This window comes from Rattus norvegicus, chromosome 14, assembly GCF_036323735.1.
Source record: "Rattus norvegicus strain BN/NHsdMcwi chromosome 14, GRCr8, whole genome shotgun sequence".
In the NCBI taxonomy this organism is placed as follows: Eukaryota; Metazoa; Chordata; class Mammalia; order Rodentia; family Muridae; genus Rattus; species Rattus norvegicus.
In genome coordinates this window covers 42,754,610-42,772,313 of record NC_086032.1, presented here as the reverse complement: position 1 = coordinate 42,772,313, position 17,704 = coordinate 42,754,610, and the positions used below count along the sequence as shown (strand labels likewise).

General features: G+C 41.4%; 1 protein-coding gene across 10 annotated transcripts in view; it reads left to right on the top strand.

Annotated features, from left to right (window-relative positions):
* The window catches only part of N4bp2 (NEDD4 binding protein 2), a 123,121-nt gene that overhangs the window by 47,222 nt on the left and 58,195 nt on the right, over positions 1–17,704 (top strand). For 8 of the 10 annotated variants that reach the window (XM_017599466.3, XM_039092734.2, XM_017599459.3 and 5 more), the window contains 4 exons: positions 415–603; positions 1,967–2,135; positions 6,463–6,586; positions 7,667–11,025. In XM_017599466.3, coding sequence (XP_017454955.1) covers positions 415–603; positions 1,967–2,135; positions 6,463–6,586; positions 7,667–7,712 — 528 coding nt within the window. In that variant the 3' untranslated portion in view covers positions 7,713–11,025. Of the gene's footprint in view, positions 1–414; positions 604–1,966; positions 2,136–6,462; positions 6,587–7,666; positions 11,026–17,704 lie in introns of those variants that run through there. The other 2 variants (XM_039092736.2, XM_039092735.2) reach the window with 2 other exon arrangements.

The following is a 17,704-nucleotide window of genomic DNA, read 5'->3' as shown; positions in this document are numbered from 1 at the left end:
CCTTGGCTGCTTTCTCCCAATCCCCAAGGTAGGGTTTTCTCTGTGTAGTCCTGGCTTCCTGGAACTCCCTCTATAAACCAGGCTTGATCAGCCTGGCTTTGCACTCAGAGATCCACCTATCTCTGCCTCCCAATTGCTGGGATTAAATAGTCTCATGTAGTCCAGAGTAGCCTCTAATTTCTGTGTAGTCAGGCTGTTAGGATTTTCCTGTCTGTTTATGACCATATCATGCTGAACGCATCCAATTGCCTGATCTTCCTGCTTTTGTGTGATAGAGAAATACTAGGGTTACAGACATGTACTACTACTCCTGGCTCAGGCCTGGTTTGTGCATACATTTTCTGACAAGAAGACATTCATTCAGAGTAAGACATCCATTCCAAACTCTGTGTAATATGCATTGTGTTCTTCTAGGCAAAGAAACCAAAAGAGGCTGATGACACCGCAGGTGACCCATCTTTCCAGGATTTTGAGTACCCTGAGTATGATGACTATAGGGCAGAAGCTTTCTTGCACCAGCAGAAGAGGATGGAGTGCTACAGCAAGGCCAAGGAAGCCTATCGCATGGGCAAAAAGAATGTGGCCACCTTTTATGCTCAGCAGGTGAAGTAGAAAACTGGTTATAGTTTGTTCATCAATTATTAAGTACTTGAAGTTTGGCTTAACAATTTGGGGAAGAATTTGGAGATTATCTAAGTGACATCTAATGTTAAAGAATGCCACAATTGTGACACTTTTGTTTCCTCTGTTGAATTTGTTCTTCACCTCAGTGTGAACTTGCTCCACACATGCAAGAACAGGTGTTCTACCACTGAGCTGCACTTCCTCCTCAACTCCCCTCCTCTCCTCCTCCACCTTCCCTCCCCTCCCCTCTTCCCCGCTTCCCCTGCCCTCGTCTCCTCTCTTCCTCCCCTCCCCCTCTTCCTTCCCCCTTCCCTTCCCTCCCTCTCCTTCTCCCCTCCTCTTCTCATTTATTTTTATATAGAGACTGACTCTCACTAAATTATGCAGGCTGCCCTTAAACTTGTGACAGTTTCAAGCTTTCCAGGTTACTGGGAGCACTAGGAGCATGTCTGTACACTGGGCCTAGGGAATTGTGGTTTGTTTTCCTGGACTTTCCCTTAGGTTAAATTGAATCATCTGATGGTCTCATGGCAGTTTACCATCCACTAGTGTGTGTGCACAGATAGAATTTCCTGGAGGAGAGAAAGCAGGAAAGGTTGTGTTAGACTGGAGTCCCATGGGTCTTACATTGTCAATGACATGTCGACTTTTAGTAGAGCATTTATTCATGTGTGTATGTGTATATTTGGTACATGCACAGTAGTGTATAAATGCGAGTTCCTGTGGATACAGAGGCCATTCCACCATCACATTCCCATTTACTGCCTTAAGGCAGGCAGTAGGTAGTACTAAGCTGGAAATTCAGCCTTTCAGCTAGGCTGGCTTGCCAGTGAGCTCCCAGGATCTGCCTGTCTCTTCCCCTGATGCTGGGGTTAGCACACATACAGATATTCCCAGCTTTTTACATTGACTTGAACTCAGGCTGCCATGAAAAGAAGTTGTCAAACTAGGATAGCCTTTTGAGCCCTAATAATAGTCCTTGGGGCAGGGAATAACTAGAAGCTGTTTTAAAGGGACCATCAAGCTGAGAGACCTGTAATTATCAAAGAATATACTTTATTAATCAAATCAAACATTAAACTTACTGGTTCTTGTGCTAAATATTGTATTCTTTTATGTATTTTGTTTAAGGATTTTTTTTAATTTTATTACTATGAGTAGCTTAAAAACCATATTATTCACTTACTAAATTTCTCCAAAGTTTGGTTCATCATCTTTTAGCCTGTTACATCAAGATACTAAATTTAGTGTTCTTAATTTTGTTTAGGGCACTTCTACTTCTTTGCCTGTCTTAAGTGGTAATTATCAAAAGTTTCTGTTGGTGATGTGTTTATGATTAAAGGGTAGTCTTCATGAGCAGAAGATGAGAGAAGCTAATCACCTCGCTGCTGTGGAGATCTTTGAGAAAGTCAATGCCTCCCTGCTACCACAGAACGTCTTAGACCTCCACGGGCTGCATGTGGATGAAGCTATAGAACACTTGACAGCAGTTCTACAGCAGAAAACGGAAGGTGGGGCGTGCTGATGGCATTGGTAGTGACAGACTTGCCTTCAGTGAATCTGCTTCTTTTGTAGACATTTGTATTAGTCATTCCTCAGAGAATTGTCACTGGTGTGACCACTAAGATTTCCTTCTTGGAATTATTTCTATTCCTTTATTATGTCTATTAAAGGAGGGGTCAGTGTAATGTGGGACTCTGTACTTATAATTGGGACCTGCCTTGAATATTGTCTTGAATAGATGTTTGCTCAGGTACAAAAGCAAGTAAGGACTTTCATAGGATTGCCCCAGAGGCAGGCTTTCTAGACACCTGCAGAGCGGCAGTGCCCCTTTCTTTCTGCTGGCATTTAGTCACACAGGTAACAGGGAAGGCCACACCTGACATTCCCTAAATTGTGTATTTTTCCAAGACCTTTACTAGATCTTTTTCAAGACCTAACTCGGTGCTTTACAGTGTCTGATTGTGTAGCTTCTTCTCTTCGGTGGTGGCACTCCATAGAAAGTGAAGTCTGTCTTGCTTATCTCCCACAGATAATATATAGATAGTGGGAGTGGTATATAAATTCATCTGCTTATTCTGAAACTTTGCAACTGTGTTGAAGAGGCTATAGAATAATAAAGTGTCATAGGCCAGTTAACCTGTACCAAGGGCAGCAGACACTGATGTTTCTCATGTTTAAAATGCTTCCTTTCATACTTCTCTCCAGTCTCCTCCTTTTTCCTGTTGGTTTTATTCTGTTTTTCCAAGACAAGGTTTCTCCATATAGCTCTGTTGTTCTGGAATTCTCTGTAGATCAGGCTGTTTGGGAACTTTGAGATCTGCCTGCCTCTGCCTCTCAAGGGCTAGGATTAAAGGCATGTGCCACCATACCTGTCATACACACACACACACACACACACACACCCCTACCTACCTATTTTTTTTTTTGTATATACCTATTTTTGTACCTATTCTGTATTTAGCTGAAGTTGTTTTCTGTGTTCCTAGCCCACTACTTAAATTTTTTTTAGATTTATTTTATGTATATGAGTATTTGCTTGCATGAATATTTGCATTACTTATATGTCTGGTCAGAAGAGGACATTGGGTCATCTTGAATTGGAGATATGGGTAGTTGTACGCCTCTGTGTGTGTGTGCTGGGAGCTGAACCTGGGACATGTAGAAGAGTAGCAAGTGCTTTTATGGTGAACCGTCTTTCCAGTTCAGTTCCCCAATACTTCTAAGAGCAAGAATTTTGGTGTGGGAAAAGGTGTTGTGACATTGGGGAGATAGAAACAAATGTGTGCTCAGCCCAGATAGAGAGTCCATGGCAGAAAGGCTAAAGGTGATCCTGAAGTCTGACTCCAGATTATTGCGTTGTTGCCCTTACTTACAGGGGTATGCGTGTCATGGTTTGGGTGAGAATGGTTCCCTATAAGCTCCTGTTTGAGTCTCCAGTTGGTGGGACTGCTTGGAAAGGATTAGAGGTGTGGCCTTTATTGGAGGAGGTGTGTCACTGGGGATGGGCTTTGGGGTTTCAAAAGCCCAGCCCATTCCAAGTTAGCCTCGCCTCATACTATTGAGTAATGATGAAAACTCTCGGCTACCGCTCAGCACCGTGTGTCTGTTGCTGTGCTCCTCGTCATGATGGCCGTGGGCTGTAAACTCCCAATAAACTTTCCTGCAGCAGTAGAAAAGTGACTAGGACAACAGGTGAGAGGTTACTTTTAGGAGCATAGCAGACTGTAGTGTAGTGTAGTGACCAGTTACACAGTGCAGTGCTACTGATGGTTGCCATACTGTACTTCAGACCGCAGACCTTACTCCTACAGTAGAAAATGCTTGTCTTTGATCACAGTGTTGATCTTCTGTCCTAGCCACTCTACTTTCTATGAGTTTCAACTTTGAGATTCCATATGTTAGTAACATCATACAATCTTTTCTTTCAGTCTGGCTAATTTCACTTAGTATAATGCCTTCTAGGCTCAACCATGTTTCTGCTCCCTCCCTTTCTCCCTCCCTCCCTCCCTCCCTCCCTCCCTCCCTCCCTCCCTCCCTCCCTTCCTTCCTTCCCTCCTTCCTTCGTGTGTATGTGTGTGTGTGTGTGTATGAGTGTATGTGTATGTATATGTGTGTGTGTATGTGTGAGTGTGAGTGTATGTGTGTATGTATGCATGTATGTGTGTATGTGTGTGTACGTGTGTATATATGTGTGTGTGAATGTGTGTGTGTATGTGTGTGTATGCATGTATGTGTGTGTGTGTGTGTGTGTGTGTGTATATACAATGATCTATTTAATGGAGTTGTCCATGAAGATGAAGTTCTCATACATGAATGGATTTGTAGGAATGCTACTTAAAAGAAGGCCAATACAAAAGGTGACATTTATGTGAAATGTCCTTAGAGAGTAGATTAGTGATTGCTTGGGCTAGAACTGTTAACTACTGAATGGTTTCTTTTTTGAAAGGAGGGAGTATTGGAAGCAAGTGTCGATTGTGTGGTTGAAGCGGTTAATATGCTTAAAACCCCAACACTGTTCAGTTATAAGGGAGTTGTTTGTTTGGAGACAATATATCACTAAAGTTGCCCAGGCTGGTGTAGCACAGGTTGGCTTTGAACCTAACTCTTTCTGTATGTAACACAGGTTGACCTTGAACTTATGATTCTGCCTTAGCCTCCAAAATGGCTATGATTAAGGCTTTCAGCATATGGCTCAGCAGTCACTTGCCCAGGGTAGTATTTGGCCAAGACCTCAGGTGCAAAAAGCCGTCTTGTGCGCGTTTGTCCACCACTTACCACCAGATGGCGGAATTGTTGAGTAGAAGTGTTTGGGGTAGTGGGTAGAAATCTATGGGGTATTCTGCATTATGTTTTAGTCAGGATATAAAAGAGTTTTCAAAATTGAGGATAAATAGAGACATCTGGGTGGGTAAAGATAAACACAAACTCAAGAGTTTGGATGTGATTAATTACAGGGATTCACAGGGGACAGAGGAGCAAGCAACATCACCACAAAACGCAATCAGAAAATAAAGATACAATTGGAGGAGAAATAGCTCTATTTCTAAAAAGTAAACAAAGAAAAGTAAGGGGAAAGAAAACCTTTGATTTATAGCTCCCTAAAAAATACATCAGATTGGGCACAGTGGCACACACCTTTAGTCCCAACACTTAGAAGTCAGAGGTAGGTGGTTCTCTGTGAATCTGAGGAGAATCTGGTCTACAGTGCGAACTCCAAGTCAGCCAGAGCTGTATAGTGAAATGTTTTATATATGTGTGTGTGTGCGCGTGTGTGCGCGCGCGCTATTTATGAATAAGAACATATTTTTTTTACATTAAGTACTTTATTATTAATAGGACTTCTTTGTTTTTATTGTTGTTGTTACTATATTAGAGCTATTGTTGATCTCAGAATTTGTATATCTACCTTCTTGGAAGCTGCCATGTGGGTGCTGGGAATTGAACCTGGGTCCTCAGGAAGATCAGCCAGTGCTCTTAACCCCATGCCATCCCTCAGGCTACATCTACTTTCATTTTTTTTTTTTTTTTTGGAGCTGGGGACCGAACCCAGGGCCTTGTGCTTGCTAGGCAAGCGCTCTACCACTGAGCTATGAAGAGGCAGCTGTATATTTTCAAGAGATGAGTGTCATTCAGTATTTTAAAAAATTTTCTCCTGGGAAGAATTTGACAGTGAATTATCTTTGATAGGCCATGTTAAAAGTGGATTTGCTAATAGCTAGCTGTTTCTGTAAGTGATTTATAAAGTGGGGGCTGTTATTATCTCCTTTCTTAGGTGAAGAAGCTGATACCAAGAAGCCAATGAATTTGCCCGTGGACACACACAGTTGATTTGTGGTAGCATTGTGATTCATACTAAAGCTGATTGGCTTTACAGTGTTTCATTAGTAGGATTGATTCTAATTCACAAAAGTAGGTCATGTAAAGCAATGTCTGAGTCCAGTCGTGTAGCAATTTTTAGATATAATTAATATTGCTGTTATTCAGAAAGACTTGTAGAGATTGGAAATCTCTCTTCTCACTTAAGCCTTATTGATACAGAGTCTCACTATGTCCCTCAGACTGACTTTCAACTCACTTGTAACCCTGGCTGCCTTACTTCACATCCTTTTCCTTGGCCTCTTGCTACCGAGTGTGTGTTTCAGGCCTTGTTCCACTCAAGTCTTTACATGGATAAACTGCTTCAAGGCTCTAATGGACAAGGGAAACATAATTCTCCCTTGAGTTTTAAATCTCTAGAACATCATTAAAATAATTTCATATGCTTTTGAATAGTTAGATTTTCTGTCAAGAATGTAAAAAAAATGATTTTAATTGTTCTAATTCCCATTTTAACAGAATTTAAGCAGAGTGGCGGTAAGCCCTATCTTTCAGTGATTACTGGGAGAGGAAACCACAGCCAGGGAGGAGTTGCTCGAATCAAACCAGCTGTCATTAAATACCTCACAAGCCACAGCTTCAGGTGAGTGTGGACTTCTGCTACTAGTATGTTCAAAACCATTCAAGTAACCACCTCAGTTCAGCTCTCTGATTTCAGTCACACATTAGTTCAAGCACAGCTTCCTAGGTTTGCTAGTTGATATTGTCTGGTAACGAGAAGCCAGAGGAAAAGATGGCTTTGTCAGTGACAATCTGCTAAGACTTTCTATTGCAAATTTAAAATTAAATATATATATATATATATATATATATATATATGTATATATGTGTGTGTGTGTATATATATGTGTGTATATATATACACACATCTTTTCGAATCCTCTGTTACTGCACTACCTAGCAGAAGTAGAGGACATACGAGGGTTTGAGCCTTTCTGGTTTTGAAGGACAAAGTGCATTTGTGGGACTTTGACTGATTTGGATATGTTTAAACTGTAGCCGAAGTTCTAACTGAATTTGTATATTCTCTAAGTTAAATGCACAATTGACTTTTATTGACAGGTAGGAAGTGTCCTTTTCCAATGTAGTCATTAGCCAGCAGTAGAAACAGAAGGAGAACCTCCCCTGGGGGGGAGCTTTGCTGCTCAGTAGATTCTCTGAGCATACTAGTCATTAAAGCTCTCTCTTCTCCTTGGAATCTTCCAATTGCAGTTAGTGTAAGACTTTTTATGCCGTGCGATATTATTTGTACCTTTAGAAATCAGTAGTATTAATTTTGTACACAGAGGTTAGAAACCTTTCGGGGCTAGTTTTGCAATTGGCTTGGTTGGATTAGAACTTTGTCGAGCTGCGGTAATACCACCACTTATCTTTCATACAGCAGACTCTTCTTCATGAAGGTCAAATTCAGGCTTAAGACGTTCTGAAAAATCACGTTATGTTGATTAGTGGTCTAGGACTAACCTGCAGCTTTAGGGCTGTATTTGCTTGGATAGTAAACCAGGGGATTGCAAACAGAGATCCTGGATGTCCTGGATGTTAATAAAGGAGGCAATGCTGGTAACACATATTAAGTAGAGACAGTTCAAACTGATTACAAGATAGGTTTTTTTTAAGTAGTTTAAAATTTTATATTTAAATAACTCCTCTTTCATTTCCACAGGTTCTCTGAAATTAAACCAGGGTGCTTGAAAGTCATGCTGAAGTGAAACTTAAAGCCCTGGACTTAGAAGTGTGAGGTTTGTGGGCTGACGTTGGTTTTACTTGTAGTAATTCAGTCAGTTCTATTTTCAAATGTATTTATTAGGAATGTAAAACAAGAAAAATGCTTTTCAGAATTCAAGGAAAATTTTTTTTTTACTTGATCAAATGCCAATCTGTTACTTTTCAAAACATTGAAAGGAATTTTTATTGATTACAAAGTGTCTAAAAAATGTATCACCTGCAGTTTAAAGTTTTAAGTGCTATATCATTGTTAGGAAAACAAACCAACCAACAAACACTGCCTTTGTGCTACGGTTCATGTTTAGAAAAGTCCTAAAGGGGACTGAGTGTGAGGGCGGCACGCCTCAGCCTCTCCAGAGTTGCGTTAAATAGTGAAGGAGAAAGGTGAGCAGCAAAACACAAGGTGGTTTTGTTTTTTGTTTTTTTTCTGGTTTCAAAGCTTAACACAAAATCACTTGATTTTGCTGTTCATACAGACAGGGGGATACGTGATTGTATTTTCCTCTGTATCCTTTCCCTTCTGTACTGGTGTGTGTGTTTTTCCGGGATGAACGTTGGGTGTGAAAGTAACTTGTAGTCTCATAGGTACAATAGGTAGCTTTCAGAGGAGAAGCGGTGCTTGGTGTCTCCTGTGTGTCCTGGACTCCCTGCAGTGGCATGGAGGCTAAATGGCTGTTTCAGACTCCAGACATCATTTCTAAGCTACAGGGAGTCAGTCCTACTGACTTAAGTGCAAAACCATTTTTGGTACAACTGTAAAAGAAACCCTTGTAATTAGAAAGACTTTTTTTACCTTTATTTTGAAAAGAAGCCAACTTTCTGGAAGAAAAGTCTCATCGACTTTTTTGAGCTAGTTCCCTGTTTGTGTGTAAATTCTGGTTTCCTTTCTACAGACTTAGTGTGGCAAAGTGTAATTTTTCTAGAACAACACAGTAGTTAAGTAAATCTAACTTTGGACATACAGAGTATTTTCAACATATGCGCTGTTCACAAGCAATTGTGTTGCATTTAGACCTTCATAAGGAATGAGGCAGTGCCCTCCTCCGAAAGATCTGACAGCGTGAGCTCCCAAAGAGCATTTTAATGGGAATCAAAAGTAGAATCATGTTTTAGTCTTGTGAATCATGCTTTTAAAAAAGAGCCTTACCATTCAATTTTATTTCCATAAAAACAAAAATCTATGTTTGTTACCTATAAATAGTTAGTGATTACTGATGCTCAAGTATTTATATTTTTAGACTTGTAATAATTTGTTTTAAAAATTGCAGTAGTGTAGCATACCATTTTTGGTAATGCTTGGAAGTGTTTTTTATATATATATATTACAAATAAAGCAGTTCCCTTTTATAACTTAGTACAAAAACCATAATCAGTAGTTAATAAAGTAAGCATATTCCTGTGTTCAAGTTAAGATGATAGAAAAATGAGACAATTTAACACCTGGAATTATTGGAGTGTGTGCAGCTGCATACTCATTTTCTGTGTTTTATATTTTCTCATGTTTTAATATTTGAATATTTGAATATTTCAGACAATTTATATTATTACTGTGATTCTAATTAAGAGAGCAGTGAGAAGTACTAGTGTGCGTATAGCTGGAGGCGGTGGCTAGAAGCCTCCAGAAAGCAGCTCTTTTCACTGCTGCGCCCGGCCTGATTTTCAGAAGTCCGATAGCGGTTCTTTATGATGGAGTAAACCTAATGCAGACCTCAAGATTGCTATGAAGACCCGTAGGCCTCAAACTCACAATCCTTCTGCCTCGCCTTCCTAAACATTGACACGATAGATATGTTTTGCCATGCTTGGCTTCATAGTCTTTAATCATTATCTATAAATAACAAAGTTTGAACATTATATATATTTATAGTCCCAAATTCCCTTCCCTGCCCTCCTATCTGGTATCTTTGAAGCAGTTACAATTATAAAAGATCATTTTCTAAACTTTCATTTGCTGACCTCTAAATCTTGTGTCCCAACCAGAGGTAGAGGACTCTGGGGATCAAAGATTTTTCTTTTGCTCCCTTCTGAATTTTGTATGTCCCAGGTAAAGATGGTTTAGAGATGATCCAGGTGAGAAGAGCTCTTTGTAAACCTAGTATTTTAAAACATTTTAAAAGTATAGCATTTTTCCCCAAAACTTGGAAGATCTTAGTAGCAGTTATATACATTTAAAATCTGTTACTGGTGTCCACCCAGTGAGATACAGAATTGATAGGAATCACATGACAGTCAGTGTGAGGGCCAGGCCCTCACAACCATTTTCAGTCTCTTTCCTTATCCTGTGAGACAATTGGCTTATGTTTTCTGACATCTATTAGCTGTTGATACATTGGTGTTATTTTTGAGTTGAAGTTTTCTTCTGTTTATGAGTATTTCCATACTACTTGTATACTGTGACATTTACGTATCATCCATATCATATAGTGGGAACTGTGACTGAAATGACAGGTATTATAACAGATTTTGAGAACAAACAGCTTCCAGTTCTTTGGGGGATGTTTCCTGTCCTTTGTTTTGGTCTTCTTTATAAATTCAAGTGTTCTGTTCGCTTTAGAAGGATGTGTGTAAGGGCAAGGTTAGTTAGTTTCAGCTGGCAATTGGAAACTTTTGAAACTCAAATTGCTCTGACAATGTTTTAACTGCTCTCAATTAAGAAAATGTAAGAAATGGACAAACTAACGTGTGCTGTTTTTTCTGAGTGCTTTTCTATTGTGCAATGAGGTGACACTGATAATGTTCTGTGCCGTGCTTAAGTGTTGCTTATTTTTAATACTTGTAAAGAAAACAGACATAAATGTCTGCGTGGCCAAAACCAAGTGCCATTTAAAAGGAAAAGTAAGTTGATGTAGAATGTATGTTAATGGTGCTTATTTTTAAAGTGTGATTTAAGTTTACAGTATTACTTGATGCCTCTTTACAGAAGTGACTAGAGAAACGAGGCTAGAACACACCTGTGTCCTGAAGCCTTCGTAACCTCAGTTAGATGATGCCGGAGTTCATTCACTGTCCTCACATTTGAGCGCTTGACTTCCGTGGTCAGGTGATGAACCTGCTTTGTTGAGTTACCCCTCTCCGCCTCATTAAAGTGCCCCATTGCAGCTAGCAGCTGAAGAATAGACTGTAAGCTTTTCAGACGGTGTATCAGAAACAAAATGTTTTTATGTGTACTATAAAAATGTGATTTTTGCTGTCAACCTGTACTTTTTTTATTGAAAATGTTTATAACTTTGCTTTTAAAATTTCTTATGAAACCATTTACAAATTACATACTTAATTTAATAAAATGCTTTCATCACAGTCCAGGGCGAAGGAATCCTTTGTTTCATGTGGGTATTAAAGATGTGTCTTTGAGTCTCTGGGAACCACTTCTGTACAACTGTGCCAGCTTGTGTTGCTTTTGCAAGTGGGTTCACTTTTGGACCAGAGAAGTGGTCAAAATTAGGAGTTGTTATTTGTTCCCATTAGGAACATAACTAATACTCTAACATCAGCTTCACTCAACTCAAAAAAAAAAAAAAGAATTTATCAATTATTCAAAGATGTCAAAGGGTTGGGGATTTAGCTCAGTGGTAGAGCGCTTGCCTAGCAAATGCAAGGCCCTGGGTTCGGTCCCCAGCTCCGAAAAATAGAAAAAAGGAAAAAAAAAAAGATGTCAAAATATTTATTCAACAAATATTTCCTGAGCACTTGTTACTGAAGATACAGTGTAATGTAGTTTCTACCCACAGGTGTCTTTAGTCTCACCAATTACTGTGTCTAATGATTCCTTTGCATACATTTTCATATATGTTTACCTGTGGTTATGTAAGATCTCTTTACATAACGGTGCTACTCCAGTTCAGTGGATAGAGACAGACAGGACTACAGACGCTAACTGGCTTGCCCAACACTGACCTAGACTATCTGATGCCCAGTGTGTAACAGCTACATACATCCTTAAGAGGGTGTGAGCTGGGTGTGGTGCTGCAGAGACAGGAGGATCTCTGTGAGTTTGAGGCTGCATGTGAGACCTTTATGGTCAGACCCTGTCTCAAATAAGAATAATTTAATTTGGTCCCAGCTCTGAAAAAAACATTTAAAAAGAAAAAAGAAAAGAGGGGAGGGGTAGCTGGTTAACATGTCTGGAAAACTTCTCATTTATGGAGTCGCCTTTGTCCTGTATCCAGAGAAAGCCAGTATTTTGGGGAGATGGAGGGCGACCAAATATTTTGGATAAGACATAATGACTTATTTCCCTCTTGATATTAAATGCCAGAGATAAAGGTCTAGGACTGGTGTGAGCTCTCTAATCCATGAACCGTTTTGTAGGATTTAAGATCCTTTCAGTTTTCTGCCATCTTGTTGGAAGGACAGGAGGGTGGCAGTGGGCGGGTGCCAGCACTTTGAAAGGTGCTTTTTGGAATCTCTGTAGTACATTTCATTTTGTAGTTTATTACCCAGAGTGCAGTTATGTTTTTACATGGCACCTCCAAGCATGTCTGGGAAGTTACCTGTTTCAGATTGCCTATATGTAGCTAAGTTTTGAGCATTCTTGTGAAAGAAAGAGAATATGAGGGAATGAATTCAGTCTCTGCCTTGTCATTTTTACCATGATATATATACAAATAAGTAGAAATTAGTTCTTGATACATTCCTTTAGTAGGAAATTAATAACTTCCAAATACTAACGAGTAATAAGGAAGACCCACAATGTCATGTATTTTGATCTTAAATATTCAAGTAATCTTAGTAATGGCTGAGGAAATGGATTTTGGGTTCATCTTTTGACTGCAAACAGGATCACTTTTGAATTGACCACCTTAGTGGTAGCAACTGGGTGTAGCCTGTAGGTTATTCCTGGTGATGATGCTTAGTTAATCCATTTGCATATTACTTTATCCTCCTCTTTTAATTACTTCATGTTCAAAAGCTCACTATTGGGTGCATGTTATTTGCAACAAGTAAAACGGAGCTTGGCTTCCGTCTGCGTCTGAGGACCCGGAGCCTGCTTATAAAGAAGGAGCTGGGGAGAGGAGGCCACCATTTTTCAGATGGCAGTGAGCTTCACCACAGCTCTCCTGCTTCAAATGTATAATTGAATGTCTTTCTGTAAGAAAAAGATTGAAGCATTTGGAAGTCTTTGCTTGCCTTTGCTGGGTTCTGGAGCTGTCTTTGTGGTCACAACTTCTTTCATTAGTTTTAATAGCTGAAGAAATATTAGCTCTTCAATATGGCTGAAGTTTCACAATAGAAGCATATTCATTATGTAAGGGTGGAGAAATGGTAGTGGGTGTAACCCGTCAGTAGCCTGTCTCTCTTCAGATGCAGGAAGCTGCAGGCTGTGGCAGTGAGATGAAGTGGGTTGTTAGGCCACTTATTTAAAGGGTATGGTACCGAAGATACTTTCTTTCCCATGTCATCAGATGGATACTCTTTGAAACAAGCTGTGAAACATGTCTAAGGAACCCATGTTTGTTTGAACCTTGTCTTCAGGCCTGTAGCCTGCATTCTCATTGTATCAATGGTATGACCAGTGAAGTTGTACTAGGATTGACGTTCTACAGTGGAGACAGTTTTCAAAAGCTGAGAAGTTTAGGGTGTCCTTTATAGAAAATGAAAGTATCACTGTGGCAACCAGCCCTACTCACAGCAGGCGGGCAGCCTGTGGTCTTCATTAGGAAAGGAGCAACATGGCCAGCAGAGCTCAGTCAGTCTCCTTGGGGGATGCTAGCTGATCTAGTCATGCTCCTGGTAGCGTTACATCAACAGCCTTTTCTGTTTAATATGAGATAAGAGCATGTTCTGTACATACCTGGACTGACGCACTGGGGGGATTTGGAAAACTACAAATTCTGAACGAAAGTATTAATGCTCTAAAAACATGGCACAATTGGCAATCAGGGAGAGGGCTCTTCCAAAACCAGGCAGAAACCTCTTGCCAAAGGTACCTCAGAAAACAACTCAAAGCCCAGAGAACTTGGTATTAATAAGACACAACCCATAAATAAGCACACTTCATCCTCGAAGGCATGAGAATAAATCAGATAACGTAGTTTCCCACCCCAGGCTGCTGCAGGGAACATTGCCACTGTTTAATCTTCAGTTTCCACAGAGTAACAGCTGAAAGTCACACACCCCATGGTAATCAAAAAGCAGCACCCACCCCAGCCCACCCCGCCTGTCTTAAGCAGAGGAACTGTGCTTAAATAGTCCCAGACTAGTCATGCCATTGCTAGCTGCCCGCAGAGGCTACTGCAGAGCTCAGAAAACACCTGCATCTGGAAGAACGAAGCTTTCTACCCGGAAATTTATAGGAATTACGGAAGTACTCACTCTGTCGAGCAAACCACTGGGCTCACTCACCAAAATACAGAGAGCCGGAATCGAACAAGATGGTTTCTTCAAAACCAGTTGCAGAGAACACTGATGAAGGGAGGACTTAGACATCAAGACTTGAAATGTGTCCTCCAGTTGCACTCTGCGAACTTTTATGTGGGTACTGGCTCAGCAAGACAAAGTGTATCACAGTAAAAGTGATCAACTGTGTGAGCACTGAGTGGGTAGTAGTCATGCCGGACTCTTCAGAGTGTACTGCTTTTGGAAGTGCATGCTGGTGGGGATTTATGTGAAAATAGGTGTGTATGTGGGGTGTGTGTGTGCTGGGGAGGAACTAATGCTACAGCCCAGGGTCGGCATGGATTCAAGGGTGGTGGGGGGAAGGAACTAATGCTACAGTCCAGGGTCGGCATGGATTCAAGCACAAAATGGGTTTGATCCCCAGCCAGAGGTGAGGGAGTGGAGAAGGGAGTGGGGTTCTTATGAATCAAGATTGAACACAGACTGGTGTGTACACTGACTCTAGCACTCGAGAGGAAGAGCCAGGTGGGTTGTGAATTTGTAGTTCTCTGGACTGTAAGGGGAGAGCTTGCCTCAAAAAAACCAAAATCAGTTTGGATGTAAGTTAGTAACTACTGAAGATGGGATGAATATTGATTATACCATAATGTCTACCTTAAAACTACAGACTTTTTTTGGTTGTGGTGGGATTTTTGGTTTGTTCTGTCTTATGAGACATGGTCTCATGAAGTAGCATAGTTCCTCTCATTCCTGCCTTCCACATGTGCCACTGTGTCCAACTGAAACTTTTCTAGTCAGTGGGTTATTTAAAGAAGTGATGGTAGGTAGGTTCGTCTCTGGACCTGCCTAATAGTTATCACCTCTGCCAGATTTAAAGGTGAGGCACCAGGAAGGGAGCCACCAAGGCTCCACCACCACAGCTGTTTCTAGCCTACCCTGAGTGCATATCAGAGAAGCTTTGCAGAAAACTGAGAAGTCTCTGCTACGTGATTCCTCTACGGAGTGAGCAGTAGCAACAGAGCAGAGCCCCATACCTTACTCTTCCAGACCTCAGCAAGGCCTGTTCTCCGAGAGAACTGCATCTTCAGGCACCATCTGAGAGGCAAGCTTTGCAGCCCTACAACACAGCAAGCACAGATGTGGGGCAGGGGAAGGGGATGTCCATGTTGGCTACATTGGGGACACTAGACAGATGGACAGGGGCAGTTGTAGGTCTCATCCTAGCTACTTGGGGATCTTAGGGCCACTTGTCCACAAGCTTAAGAGAAGTCTCTGCAGCATGACATGACCCTGGAAAAACAGACTTTAGGCATGTAGTCACTACTTTTCTTTCTGCCTGATCAAAGCAAGCTAAGGGAGGAAGGACTTATTTTGGTTCACAGTCTGAAGGTGCAGGCCATCCTGGTGGAAAGATGTGGTGCTGGGGTTGGTCACTGTATCCATATGAAGAAGCAGAAGGAGATGAATGCTAGCGCTCAGAGCCTTCTGATTTAATTACAGGGAGGGGTCACCCACAGTTAAGGGGAATCTTTAGTCCTCAGTTGAGCCTCAGTGCCCTCACAGACATTCCCAGAAGTAGCATCTCCATGGCAATTGCAATCAAGTTGACAATGAAGATTAATCGTGGCTTGGGCTGTATAGAAGTGTGCCAGGAATTGGGTGAGGTAGTGATGCTGCAATTCCAGCATTCAGGGGACAGGTGGAAGCAGGAGAACAGGGAACTCAAGCTCATCTTTACCTTCATGAGTCCATGGTCTCAAGTGAAAACATTGAAGGAAGGTCCAGCTCCAGGATATAGTTAAAGCTCCTCCCACTGTTTTACCCAGCAGCAAGTGCAATACATTATTATCTGATGTAACTTTATCTTTTTGTACATGAAAACAAAAATGGGTATGTTAGGAAGAACTGTGGTGGACATATTTTTTTTTTTTTTTCCGAGCTGGGGACCGAACCCAGGGCCTTGCGGTTGCTAGGCAAGCGCTCTACAGCTGAGCCAAATCCCCAACAGGAAGAATTGTAAAACTTACTTCTTTTTAAGTGTAAACGAGTAGGACTCGAGTTTTAAAAATTTTTAATTTTTATTTCTTAGAGCAGTAGTTTTCAAGTTGTATACACAAAGAAATGTCCATAAAATATTAGTTAAAAATGCATATTTCTACCCTCAAGATTGGACCCTGAATTTTAAGTGAACTTGCTAGATCCTTAAGATGAACAGTCCCCACTGAAGACTTCCTCCTTGGCTCCTACCTCACTCCTGGTCTCTACCCTTTATGCTTACATATGCTACCTTGCTTAGTCCTCAGAACAGTTGGGTGCAGGGAAACAGGGAGGAGCTGAAGCACCTTGTCCAAGACTGTTCATGAATCAGTAGAATGAGGATTCAGACTGAATCTGCCAGGCTCACAGCCTGTGCCCTGGGCCTGCATGGTGCATTCCCTTCATGCATGGGGCTTGAGTTGTTCACACTTGCAATTAGTTAAGGGGAAACAGGACTCCTCGTGACTGCATGCTGTTAACAAGACTTACCGGCCTTGTGCGTTTCCCTAGTCTTAGGGCTGTTACTCATTTCTTTTTTTTTTTTTTTTTTTTTTTTTTCCAGGGCTGGGGACTGAACCCAGGGCCTTGCGCTCGCTAGGCAAGCGCTCTACCGCTGAGCTAAATCCCCAACCCCCTGTTACTCATTTCTTAACACTTTCCAGCAACGTCCACTTCCAGCTTCCAAGCTCCCATCCTTGCGTGCATGCACACAGGCATGCAAAAGCCAGAAGACATCACCTTTCTTTGTTGCTGCTACCTCGTTGAGACGGTCTCTGACTCTCAGTGCCTGGGTTATAGGCATTGTTAGAGCAGGATTGATAGTGACATGGAAGTAAAGGGAGATGACCTCTTTAGAAGCAGATTGTCCTTTAATCAGAGCAATGAAAGGGAGCAGGATCCTTGCAGGCTGTATAGGGCAGAAAGGGGACTCTGGGGACGGTTCCCCTGCAAGTGCAGAGGCTGGCACATTTATTTTAGCAGAACCTTCCTGAGTCCCAAAAGCTTGAAGGTGTGGCCAATCAAGTCAAGTTTCTCAGCCCAGCAGGGGATTTTAGGTCACTAACTTCATGCATGCACACCCATGCTGGTCTTACATGGGTGCTGGGGATTCACTCTTAGGCCTTCATGCTTGTACAACAAACGCTCTTACCTGAGCCATCTCCAACTCCTCCCACATTCGGTTTTATTAATGACAACGATGTCCCTATACACGGTTTACATTACGGTGACACATTTCCTCCAACGAGGCCACACCTCCTAATAGTGCCATGTTTACACCGTGTATAGTCACCACTACAACCAAGCTAATAGCATGTCCATCACTCCTCAGGTTATCTCCTGACCTGAGACAGAAGCCTGGGATTTGAAAACAAAGGCATGATACAGGGAAATGGAGTCTTGAAGACAAACAACTTCAGAAAGTCAGAGTCTGAAGGAAAGTGAGAGGAGGTGGGAAGGGAGCGAATTTCAGAGTTTGAAGTATTAGCGATGAGGATCCTTGTTCCCCAGCTTGATTTGTGGCATATCAGAGATGGTTGTCATCAGAGTAGAGAAGGTCAGAGAACTAATACCAGATTTGTGGGTCATCCACTCTACACATTGT